Source organism: Anneissia japonica, unplaced genomic scaffold (assembly GCF_011630105.1).
Source record: "Anneissia japonica isolate Jap-2015-1 unplaced genomic scaffold, ASM1163010v1 scaffold287755_len519135_cov135, whole genome shotgun sequence".
NCBI lineage: Eukaryota > Metazoa > Echinodermata > Crinoidea > Comatulida > Comatulidae > Anneissia > Anneissia japonica.
The window spans coordinates 85796-98521 of record NW_022704004.1 but is presented as its reverse complement, the minus strand read 5'-3'; the positions used below and the strand labels follow the sequence as shown (position 1 = coordinate 98521).

Genomic DNA, 12726 nt, shown 5'->3' with positions numbered 1-12726 from the left:
TCATAAGATAGTATAATACATACTCCCAAGTATCAAAATGCACGCCATCGTGTTGGGATTCAATATTTCGACGTTAATTATGTCATCATCAGGAATGATGCCAAATTGATGTCCAAATATTGAATCCCAACACGATGGCGTGCATTTCGATACTTGGAGTATGTATTATACTATCTAATATTCCATACTCTTTCAATTAATAATTTTTTTTTAAGATAATGAAATGTAGATTTTCTAAAAATCTACTTTATTGCTTAAAACACAAAGCATATTTGAGGCTTGCCATCCCAAAACGAGCGTAATGTCGCTAAATGTTAAACTTGAGTAATTTGCATAAGAATGTAGCAGTTTTGTGTACAGAGATGCACTAATACTTTTACTCACAACTTTGGCAATGTTCCAGTAAGAGTTAACACTGTCACCCACACTTTGTGCTTCCTGGTTTCTAGTAATAGAGACTTCACTGCCTACTATTTGTTCATGCTTAATCCTGAGCTGTTGTCAACAACTTTTTTATTACTTTCTCAACAAAACATTTTATTTAATACCTGATTTTTACAAGACCACTGTCTTTTTATTTCTTATTTAATGGCATTCCGATTGTATTACAGTTGTATATAAATTAATAGATCCGGATGTTTTTATCTTCATAAAAATACAAAAATAATTTTTTTTAAATGAATAATGCTAAGGAATGTATCTCTAATAAGTACTAACTACTGTAAATTAAAAAGTAAATTGTACATATTTATTCAAACTTTGACAATGCTGTATTTATATGCAACACCAACACGCTTGTTACTTGTTCTTCCTCTACTAATTAAAGTAAGTTCAACATTTTAAATAAAATTTAATTATCTATTATGTATTAATGCATACTCATGACTATACCCGATTGGTCATTTTAAAAATATAAATTCATTATTTGATGAAAGTACAGTAGTATGGAGTAATCACTTATTAATCATGATAAAAAAAAAAAAGTATTTAACCACATTTAATGTTTCATTCTTTTGAAAAGTTAATCTTACAATACATATTATTTATAAGTTAACTAAAAAATAAGTTTATTTACTGTACAAAAATAAGAATAGTTTTGTTTGGATTACGAAATATTCCACTGGAGTGTATAAAGTATCAGGGATCAAAATTTTTCCAGGACTCTCCCGGAAATCAGGACAGCCTCCCACAAGCAAGCAAAAATCTCCCGGAAAATAACCCATATCCCGCAAATTCATAATATTTGCAAGTTTTTACTGCTTTGTTATCAATTTTCTCACGGAAGTCATTGCCGATCAGTACACCATGGGTAGCAAAGTATAATTTAATAAAAAATCACTAAGCAAGAGTGCAATTACTTACAAAACAGAGCTAAAAACTGCTAAATCTCGAAAGCTTCCAGGGTTTATAACCCCTGGACCCACAACAGATAAGGAAACACTCCAAACAACACAAAGCTCATTTCTCCCGTAAGGAGGAGGGACCCTGAAGCGACAATTATCTGAAATGCTGCAATCGCTACCAACTTGACAATGCTGATAATAGTGGAGACGTACAGATACAACTTTGCGGTTAGATGCCTGCCTTCCAATAGGTTCAATTCCTGTCTCTAATTTTTTTATCATGACCAAATTTGTTTTATTTTTTTTTTCTCCCAACATAGTGTTTATTACACTTAATATTCTAATAATTTGGCACAAGTTTAAAGATGTAATGTCCCTTGCAAAAAACGAAAAAAAATCATTTTTGAAATTTACTTACCCATTTTGAAGTAACATTAAAATTATCAACTTGAACATAGAAATTAGTGTATTTAAAAAATGCATACCCATAAAAACCATGATTTTACAGTGAAAAAATGATAGAAACACTTCCAGTCACTGGAAATGTTTTATTATCTTTATTATAGTTATCCAGTTAAAAAATCTGGGAATTCTATGCTCAAGTTAATAATTTGTATGTTACTGCAAAATGAACAAGTTAATTTAAAAATTATTTTTGGTCATTTCAAGGGACAGTACATCTTTAAAAGTAATTAAAAAGTGCTCAGATGTATGTTACATGTAAGTTTTAATGAGCAGAAGGCAGTCTCATGATGTCAAATATTTAAGCTTTCTTCCTAAAACCAGTTCTTTTTCCATACTTGTACCCAAGTTTCTAATTCTAATACAAATTCATAAAATGCAAAAACCTACATCTGCAGAGATAAAATAAATATAAAAATTAACAAATTTCTAGTAATCATAGACCCATTGAGAACACGATTTGTTTTTAGCACATGGTAGGAAAGCAAACAGGCATGATCTTGGCAAATTAAATATCAACAAATTTACAACACAGTAATACTTTGCGCTCAGTCTTGTTTTACAGCAGCATTTTTTGTACTAGTTTGTGACTTTTTGTTTCCGTTCGGGACTATATCAGCTTTTGTTACCAACGTTCCCGAAAAACTGGCTATGAAATCAAGAACTGGGTTTGGTAAGTGGTTGAACATCCAGGCAAGAACTGGTGCAAAATATCCACAAACGTAACGTGTCTTTGAGCGTCTGGCTAGAAGAGCATGAGTTATGGCATGGTATACAGAAGTGAGATCAGTTTCCAATCTGGGATCATTTTCCTTGTACAACCGACTTTGCATGACATTGAAGTAGTGGTCTCCATAGATGGGACGCAACTCTGCAGGCAGCCGTTCCTTCATATCTGTTATTGTCTGCTGCATCAGACCTGACGTGGTGGCAGCTGAAGTATGAAAAGCAGAATAGAAAGAAAGAATATTTTTAAAATTATAGGTTGTTGTTGTCTTTTGTTATACAGCACATCAATTAAAATTTACTTTAAAAAAATAACTTTTTTTCATAGTTGATAATATGAAATGAAATTCATACCAGTTTTAAATCCAGCTGGTTCTATAGAAGAGACGTTTATTCCCCATTTCTTTACTTCATTCCGCAGTACATCAGTAAACATGGCCGCTGCAGCTTTTGAGGAGCAATAGGCTGGAAGGCTTGGAGTATACAACTGAGCTGAATTCAAAAGACAAGCATTCAGTGTTTTCCAAGAGTATTAAGGCCAACTCGATTTATCGTCAGGGGCAGTGTTTAGGTCGGCGAATATTAAACATGTTAACATTGAACGAAGCGACTGTCGCTGGCACAGATATATCGCCTCGGTGTTTAACTCATACCGACCCAATGCGGCAACAAATCATGATGCTGAGTTGGTCTTTGGTATACATACGTTATGTGGATGTAAGATGAACAAGGGGAGGTTGGGGGAATGGAGCAAGGCTCCGCAAGCTTTTGGTTGAGAGCATACCGTATCTTTTCTGGTAGCTTAAGGTTCACGGTAAATTTTCGGCTCTTCCTTCTGTAGCGCCTTGTGCACTAATGTAGTGGATATGTGCATTCTATAAATCTTATTGGGCAAGGCACTTTATCTGCATTTGTCTCTCTCTCTCTCCATCCAGGAGTATAAATGGGTACCTGGTAGGATGTTGTGGCATTGAATGTACTAGTTTCATGCACTAAGCAAGTAGCACATGACTAGGTATAATCCCCAGGGAGCAGAGAAAATTGAACTTTGTGTGCTGGTTTACCACTGTACGACTACGTTATTTAATGACCAGGGGCGATAAAGCTCAGCACCATTGATAATATATTTTGGAATTACTGCTATGTAAATATTCAAGCATTATTATTATTACAGTAATACACAAAAATATGCAAGCAAAAAAATGACAATATAAAAAGAATTTGCGTACATACCACACAAACTGGTGACATTTACAATTCGACCTTTAAATCTTCGTAAAAGCGGAAGGAATGCTTTGACCATTCGAACTTGACCTAGGCAATTTATTTCCCATAACTTCTGAAACATGTCCAGGGAACAGACCTCGGTCTCTACCATGATGCACACACCAGCATTGTTCACCAGACCCCAGAGTTCTGAACAAATATTCAATTTAAAGTCAAGGCATCAGTATCTTTTTATTCAATATTCATTTATGTCATTTTACATTGGGATCTAAATTAATTTGGTATGTGCCAATCTAAAAAAAAAGCTCTGTCCATTTAAAGATGTACTATCAGTCAAATTAAATTCTACATTTGAATTACATCAATTTTCGGACCGTTAATAACAACTTTCCTGTATTTTTTTGTCTGTAAAGCGGTGAGAAACAATTTTTTTATGTTTCTTTTATGGACTTATAGTTCATCTTTAATCAGCCTTAGATAGCGGATAGCGGATCCAGAGATGTCCGGAATGGGGACCTAAAGGGGTCCAAAAGTGGGGCTGATAGAGAAAAAATTGTCCTAGGGGTTCTGGGGGCATGACCCCACAAAATTGTTGGGTTTCTAGAAGCCCAATAATAAACTCTGGGGCATTTTGGCCGATCAATTATTTCTTTTCCTTTCACTTTCCAAAAAGGGGGACAGGGGGGTCAAAGTCCTAAATCCGCCCCTGCAGTCATGACCACTAATCATCATCTGTAATTACTGTAGATCGAAGGTGGGCAAAGTGCGGCCCGCAGGCCACATGTGGTCTGACAGTGGTGTTTTTGCAGCCTGTGAAAATGAATTAAAGACCCTATGTGTGCGGCCAGATAGAAAACACCTTGTTTTTGCGGACCGATGCCAATCATCTATAAAAAGTTATATTAATACTGAGAATAAAGTGGTATAAAAGCAGTGCATGAAGGTTTTGGAAGCACAATAGAAACATCAAAATTAGGGTGGGGCCCTCGGTATTAAATCAAAAATTCACTTTTGCCTTCCGACCAATTTTTATGCCCACCCCTGCTGTAAATCATGAGAGTTTGAAACGAAACATTTGTATGCCCATATATAGTCATGATGTGCCTATATGGTCATGATGTGATGTCATCATGACCATATTTAGGAATGTCACATGCTTTTGTGTATATCAAAAATTTAAATAAAACATGAAATTGCTGAATCATAAATGTCAAACTCTTAATTGGTAAACAAAATAATTATTTCGAATTTTCGTTCGAATTTTTAATATACATCTATTAAATCTCTTTCCTATTCTTCCTTTATTCTTTCACAATTTTGCGTTTTATTCATATTTTTCATAATTTTATACACTCACATATATAGTCACTTGTTTAGGTCTAACCTAGGCTAGACCTCGGCTATGCTTATTACTATATTATTTAAATATATAATTTTTATAGATAAGATTAAATTAACATGGACATAGTCATTCATACTTAAACAATACATTCAATTTAAATATAAATAACGTTAACAAATAAATAACAATAACTAAACGTGTACATAGTATCACTACTACAATAATAAGATTAATATTTTTCAATCTTATATAATCAATTTTATATAGCCGGAGTTAGTATTGACCTAGGCTACTATGGCTAACGACTGGTAAACTTTCTCCAATATAAAGGCTTTTTCCATGAATGGAATAACCTGTACAAAACTCCTGCAGACCAAACCCAGTACCGTTACGATTTTAATCGTGCGGGATATATCCTCAAGATAAATCGAATAAATTTTTACTTAAATATACAGTACAAAGAAATGTTGAAGTTCATGACTCAATTCTAGTACCTTTGTTAGTTAGGTGCTGTTTAACAACTTCCAGTGCTGCTTTCACTTGGTCATCGCTTGTCACGTCCAGTTGTAAAGTAACCAATCGATTTGAACACTCAGAAACAAGAGCTTGTTCACCATCCCCGCCCTTCTTCAGACAGCCAGCAAACACATAAAAACCAAGTGCATCAAGATGCTTGGCAGCTCCATGCCCAAAACCTGTATCACATCCTGTTACGATTCATTAAAGATAAAATACCGTACCACAGAGACATGAAAACATGTCATGGCAGCCATTCGTAGCATATTCTTTTTGGCATAGTTTGGACCCCCGTAGCATGTAGCATTAATGCTACGCATAATTTCATTACAACGTAGCAATTTAGAATTGATGTAAATTTTATTACTAGAAAAATAAATTGCAAAAAAAGTCTGTGAGTGCCATTTCCGACCATCTAGTGGTGTTTATTTTTAAAATGTTCTCACCTCACTTAGAGAGTCAATAGGGTAAAAGGGTGTGGCAACCAAATGTGTTAAATCCGATTTTAGCCAAATAAGCTATTTTGAACGCCACTAGTACTGCATACCAGACTGTCGTGTATCTGTAGCACAAAAATGTTAGTTAAATCCTTGGCAGTCATGTATATATTTGAGGCGTAGCATAATTTTACTCTAGCCAATGGCATAATTTCATATGACACAGTGGTGTAAGGAGTCTTGGGGCCTGGGGTGAAAATGTGTTTTTTCAGTAAATTTCAGTAAATTAAGTATTCGCTAATCTAAGAAAATTAATGAGTCTGAAAAGATGCAATGTATGTCAGTATCGTTAAAGAATATAAATATATTGTGTGACTATTGGCTTTAAAAACCATAGAATCAACTTTTTTTTCATATACTCTTGGCCCCTTGTTTGGACTGAGTCTTCCTATGGCAGGGGTGGCGCCAGCAGGGGGCCGGGGGACAGGTCCCCCTGTCGGACATCACAAAAGTTTAATTTAGCTTGAGAAATGTTAAATTTAACTATTATATATAGGCATATACTTTATATTAACTTCATATGTAGCCTGCGGTGCTGTATATTGTTCTGTCTCTTATACACATCTTCTCTGAAGTAATCCAACAGAATTCTAAAAATAATTTAATTATATTACGGACGGACTTAAATGTAGGTTGAATGAGAGCAAGTCAACAATGCGGTGCAGTACAGTATTACCAAATCAAACAATGCGAAGAATGTAGTAAACAATGCAAACACAATAGACAGAACACCATTCTTCTAAACTCCCACTTTCCTTTCTCCTACTCGATTCGCAACACTAGTAACCTACATTGTCTGCATGCAATCCTATAATATTATTTACCTCATAGTGCCCACGGTTTGACCTGATGTAATATATTAACTGTACTAAAAATAAAAGTAGGCCTACTGTACTTAGACGGGTGGCCATTGATTGAAAGTGCTCAAAAAATTTAGTTCGTAGGCATAATTTCTCACAAGCTGGCAAAAGGTGAATTCTCGTCACCAGCTCGTGCCTCACACGGAATAATGGGCTGTTGCCACGCTGAATTTTGGATTGAAAAATGCTACATTTGACCAAAAAAATGACAAGAAATTTAGAATCAAATAAGAAGTTTCATAAATAAAACAAGTATTTTTAAATTTATCTAAAAAGTCATAAAAATAAGTTATTTGGTATCATCATACAAATCATTAGATATATAATTTTAATAGCTTCCGTATGAATTTAAAATTGAATTTTTTAGTATCATACTAGCTTAAAAATACTATTTTGGGTTTTAAAAAAATAGTGTAAAATTTGCAATTTTTGCGGGAGATAACATTTGACATACTATAACGCCGAAATACAAAATAAAAAAATGTCTAAAATTTTTATAGGTGTTTTATTTTGTATGTGGTCAGTTTTTATAAAATTATCAAATGGAAAGGTCGTTAGATTAGTCTTTTTCGTATTTATTTAATAAAACATGTAGGCCTATTATTAAATTTAGCCAAAGAAAGTCATAAATATGATTTTATTTTATTTTATTTATTTTTTTTTTGGTAAATCTTGTTAATTTAACACAATCAACATATTGTGTCATTATACAAATCACTCGATATACTTTACTAGCTTTCGTATAATACCAAATATATTCAAGAATCTTCCAGTAACAGACTAGCTCCAAATATGATTTTGGGGTAAAAACGTGTAAAATTTGTCTTTTTTTTTTTTTTTGTCAAATTTGGCACTTAAATAAAAATTCAGCGTGGCAACAGTTCATTTGAGTTCATTGTGGGGCAAGAGATGGTGATGAAGATTACCGTGTTGCAGCTTCTAACAAAGCATGCATACGAAAAAATGCTTAAGTACTTTCAATATTATGGCCTCCTGTCTAACCAGTGCTTTGTCCATAATTATGACTTAGTCGACAGTCAAACAACGGTGACCTGACCTGGAATTGTATAGTCCTTTTGTGCGGTAGGTCTAGCGATCAACTATGAACGTTAAATAAGAGGAAGTGCGAAAAAACTACCCCAACCGGGATTCGAACCTGGGAACTTTAGCTGTCTATGCAGGCGCCTTAACTACCTGGGTCACTGGGGCTTTCGTTCGAAGTTTGAATCCGATTGGAGACAATAATTGATTTTGCTCTCACGGTATGCTGATACAACACTGTATTCAAAACACACACATGAAACAGAGAATGTGATACGCCCTCTTTTTAAGCAAGACAATCTCCGAAGATATAAATTTGGAAGTTGCTAATGCAACGACTTTAAGTTTCAGCAGTATATACGTCCTAGTCGGTCATCATTTCTTCATCCAAATGCGAGTTACGACGGCCGTGGTATGAAATACCCGGCACCGCAAAATACAGCAATAATGATGTAACTATGCTAAAAATAAGTGGCTCTTCCAAAAAAAAAAAAAAAAAAAAATGGCCTACATTGGGGGTTAGCTTTTTCAGAGTTTAGATCTTTTCTTTTTAATCGCTGTGTAGTAATTTTAAAGTGCAATTAAACAATAACTAAAAGAACTTAGTTTGCATAAATTATGAGCTTATCTCAATAACAAAATATTTAGGGCAAAAAAAGGAAACAGCACAGACGTGTAAACAAGGTGGGCAATAATAAATCAAAAATTAAGGGGTGTAGCAAATAATATGCACCGGTAATCGAAAAAGAAACAAGTTAGGCACTATAAAAACACTGGTTTATGTACATTTTGGTTTCAATTACAAATCCATTGAAGGCGAGCATTGGTTGTTTTATTGACAGGTCTCAGGCAACTTTGTTCTATTTACTCTTTGGAATTTAAATGGTAAACCCTTTATAATATATATGCTTGATAAATTGTTTTCTTTAACAAGATTAGCTTAAGGCCTACTCTTTACATTATTAGACCTAGTCTTGAAACGACATTTTAGGAATATCCTCGACAAAACATGCCCACGGGCCAATGCGCAGATATACGGAATCCGACGACCAGGGACTTCATATTCTGTGCATTTTGATTAAATAATTGATGATTTTGGACTCTTGGACGTAGGCGCACCATGCAACTATAATGCTAATAACAACGTAATGTAGTCCAAAATTACGTTATTAATACGTGTTTATGTTTCTACGGTTTTGATAACCAAAATGCAACACTATTATAACGTAAATCGTCAGCTGAGTAAATAATTAAATCTATATTTATTTATTTTTATTCTTGCCAATAGGGGAAAGCAGGTTTAACGCAAACTAACACAGGAAAGTCATATATTAACACTGAATCTAGACAACACTTAAAATCACGAACCTTTATTAAATAAAGTCATTATTTATTGTGGTCTTATATTGTTTGTTTTGTTTTTAATTATTATTATTATATGATTATTAATAATAATAATAATAATTATTATTATTATTATTATTATTATTATTATTATTATTATTATTATTATTATTATTATTATTATTTATAACGTTTTTGTCTGCCACCTTAAACGTTGGATAGCCGATCTGTTTATTGATTGACGACAGAAAGAAATTCTCCCAACTGGAATTAACGATCTGGATTTTATTTGACGGCATTTTCTTTTGTAAATATTTAACCACAAAAGACATGTATATTTGACTTTATCAGGCATGATTATGTGGATTATCTTGTCATTAGTTCCGCCCATCTAACCCTTTCATCACAACACAATATATTTCAGTACTGTGTAGTCGTTGACCTCTGTCGGGGATTTCAATTATATAATAGGCCTATATATAAGCAATGTAGCCCTACGTTTGAACATTTTTGGAGGACTGTGCAAATCTTTGTAGTTACTTTTTCCTCCGTCGTGCATGGACAATCATCTTTTTACAGTAATTGATCGAATATGCATATCTCTCGAATATAGAAGATTCAAGATGCAAGAACTTTTATTGTTTTATATATAAAATATACAGAAATTATGCTTGTTATTGTTATATGCCTAGATATTATAATATTATTAGAGGGCTTTCGTTTTCTCGTTCACTACTAAGAATATTTTTCGTTCACGTTTCTTGTCGTCAACAATTATCATACCGTAATGCATCATTTATAAAGCATATTGGTCCGAGTATAGCTTCCTTGTACACAAAACATTGACTGTTATTCAGGCACCTTTATACCCATAGTAAAAACTTAGGTCTTTAAAGCTTGGTTTTCATAAAATCGCTACACTGTTGCTACAGTGTTTTCAACAATCACCAGTACACTGCGTTAGCTGTCAGACACAATCAGAAAGTTTCTCCAATTCGTATGCGCTGCATAATATCGGTGCACGCTCACCAATGGTTCATGTGGTGGAACAAATATTCTCGGATAAGGACCGGGCCTATAAACATAGGCCCAATGTTCACAATTTGGCTCATATGCACTTTCTGAAGAACCCATTATTACATTCGAAACGATTAGGGGTTACCTCGGTCTGCTGGTCCATACAGCTTCTGTTGTGGACAGACGAGAGGTAGTAGCTGGTGCAGGTTCACCGGGTAGCTCAGACACGAAGAGACATTTAGAGGCGAGAAGCAAATTATTGTAGCAGTACACATCTCGAGCACTTTGAGACTTCAGTATGAAGTGCTATATAAATTTAACAACATTGCATTACCAAGCGGCAAGCACTGCGTCGCCGCCGAAAAGACGGCGATAGCGTTTTACGATTATATGGAAACCTGGCTTTTATTGTTCCTAAATTATGATTTATCAAATTTTTCAGTGAATTCTGGAATTTTCTTCAGCGCTTCGTAACTGATAAGAAAGGCGCTATACAAGTAACAAGTAACAAGTAATGGGCGCCTACTCTCTGTGTGTTTAGACCTACACAAGTCAATTGATTATATATTTTACTTTTAAGGAAATGACTGTCCGTATGGCCCATTTTCGTGGTTGATGCAAATTTTTCACCGTACGTCGTTGTTGTCACTAAGTAGCCAATTTGGCCAGTAGGTGATATTTGTTACTTGTTCCACTAGTCGTCATCATCACTATTATACTTTTCATCCAAGGTGCGACCTTACAACTGCAGGTAGGCCTACTCTATTCCCGGGTCAGAGGATCTTGGAACTCATCATTTCAGGTCCCCGATCAAGTTCTGCTTTGTTTTAACTCTGGGTGATCGTTCCTTGGCACAACTATAATTGATTACAATGATTGTTTTCAATTGAGGAGGTACATGATTTTCACTTTTATGGAGGTACATTCAGTACAGGTAAATTCAGTACATGAGCTGTAACTCTGCCAAATCACACTCGTCTTGTTGCGTTGATACGGTTATTAAACTTTTCAAATTATTTGACTAATAGTACGGTATAGAGAAGCAGGGTGAGAAAGAAAATGGGCGGGTAATGATTCAGCTTTAAGTGGTCCAACTTTAGATGAAATGTCTACAAATGTAATTTATATTTTTTGCACAAGTTTTATAGTCTTCCAGATATATACTTGGAGCTGCCCAATTGAGGTTAACTAATTTTCCTATTATCGAATGTTCTTCCTCGCCCAATTCACATATTTTTAAGTAGTACCAAGACACGTGAGAACTTTATTGTTGAAGATCAAATACTGAAATATGATTTGTTTTTCTTACATGCTTACTACAGACATTATACAATATTAAGAAGAAAAGTAATTAACGGCATGACTAAATATACTATAAAAATGAGCATACATACATACGGTAAAAGCTTGGAAAGTAATTTGATTGAAATCGGCCATGATTAGTTTTATTGCGTACTGCAAGTTATTGACTAATAAGTGGTATTTTGATATTTGTTATTGTTGAGCATGCATTATTGTACTTGTAGTTCTATAGCCTGGGGTGAATATATACAATAGATGCTACCCCAGAATGTGAATAAACTGTTTCGGCAGTAGAATAGCCTGAGAAAAAGTACTGTCTGCATCTTTATATCTTAAGCTAAAACAAACTTTTACACTCACCAAGAATGTGAACAAAAACAGAAGATTTTCATCGGTCCGTTCTTTCCCAAAAAATAGGGGCTCTCCAGAAAAGAAATCACCGGAGCAGATCGCACTCGTGTATCCATTGTATCCATTTAGTGTTTTTAGTGTTAAAGTTAGTTATTTTAAAGGTACCGTGTACTAACGTTGAGTCATTCATTTACTGTAGTGTTCTTACACATTACGTTACACGTTAAAGTGGTAATGTTAATTTATCAAAAGCATATACTTACCTGTAGTATTAAACATGTTTCGGATGAGAATGGATAATGATTTTGTGTGTACTGTATAATGATAATATAATAATAATATGCAAGCTCTTTTTTATGTCATTTACCGATATTGTCATTTACCGATATAAATTCAAATATAAAAATTTCACCTGGCGTACCACGACATTCGTAATTAATTTAATGAAGATCTACGTTGGTTAAAAATGGAAGACTGGATTTACTACCTCGTATTTGATACTTTATGTCGAAGTTAGAATATCACGGTGAGGTGAATCAAAAATAGATTTCAATAAGCTTCATACGCGCGCAACTCTTTAAAATACTCTATTTCTTAAAATCAAATCCCTGGTAAATTACCTTATTGAACTAAAGCTTTTGTGCGTCTCCATTGTAAAGCAAAGTAGACTAGCCAGCGGCCTAAGTAAACTTAATGCT

The 12726-nt window shown here is 34.2% G+C and overlaps 1 protein-coding gene across 1 annotated transcript; it reads right to left on the bottom strand.

Moving 5' to 3' along the window:
- Positions 1-552: 552 nt before the first annotated feature.
- Positions 553-5807, bottom strand: LOC117104571 (D-beta-hydroxybutyrate dehydrogenase, mitochondrial-like; the record flags this gene model as incomplete). Its single annotated transcript, XM_033245424.1, is given in 4 exon segments — positions 553-2739; positions 2886-3023; positions 3765-3947; positions 5595-5807. Coding segments are annotated over 4 exon segments (920 nt in total), but the record flags the coding sequence as incomplete, so codon positions are not given.
- Positions 5808-12726: the final 6919 nt, after the last annotated feature.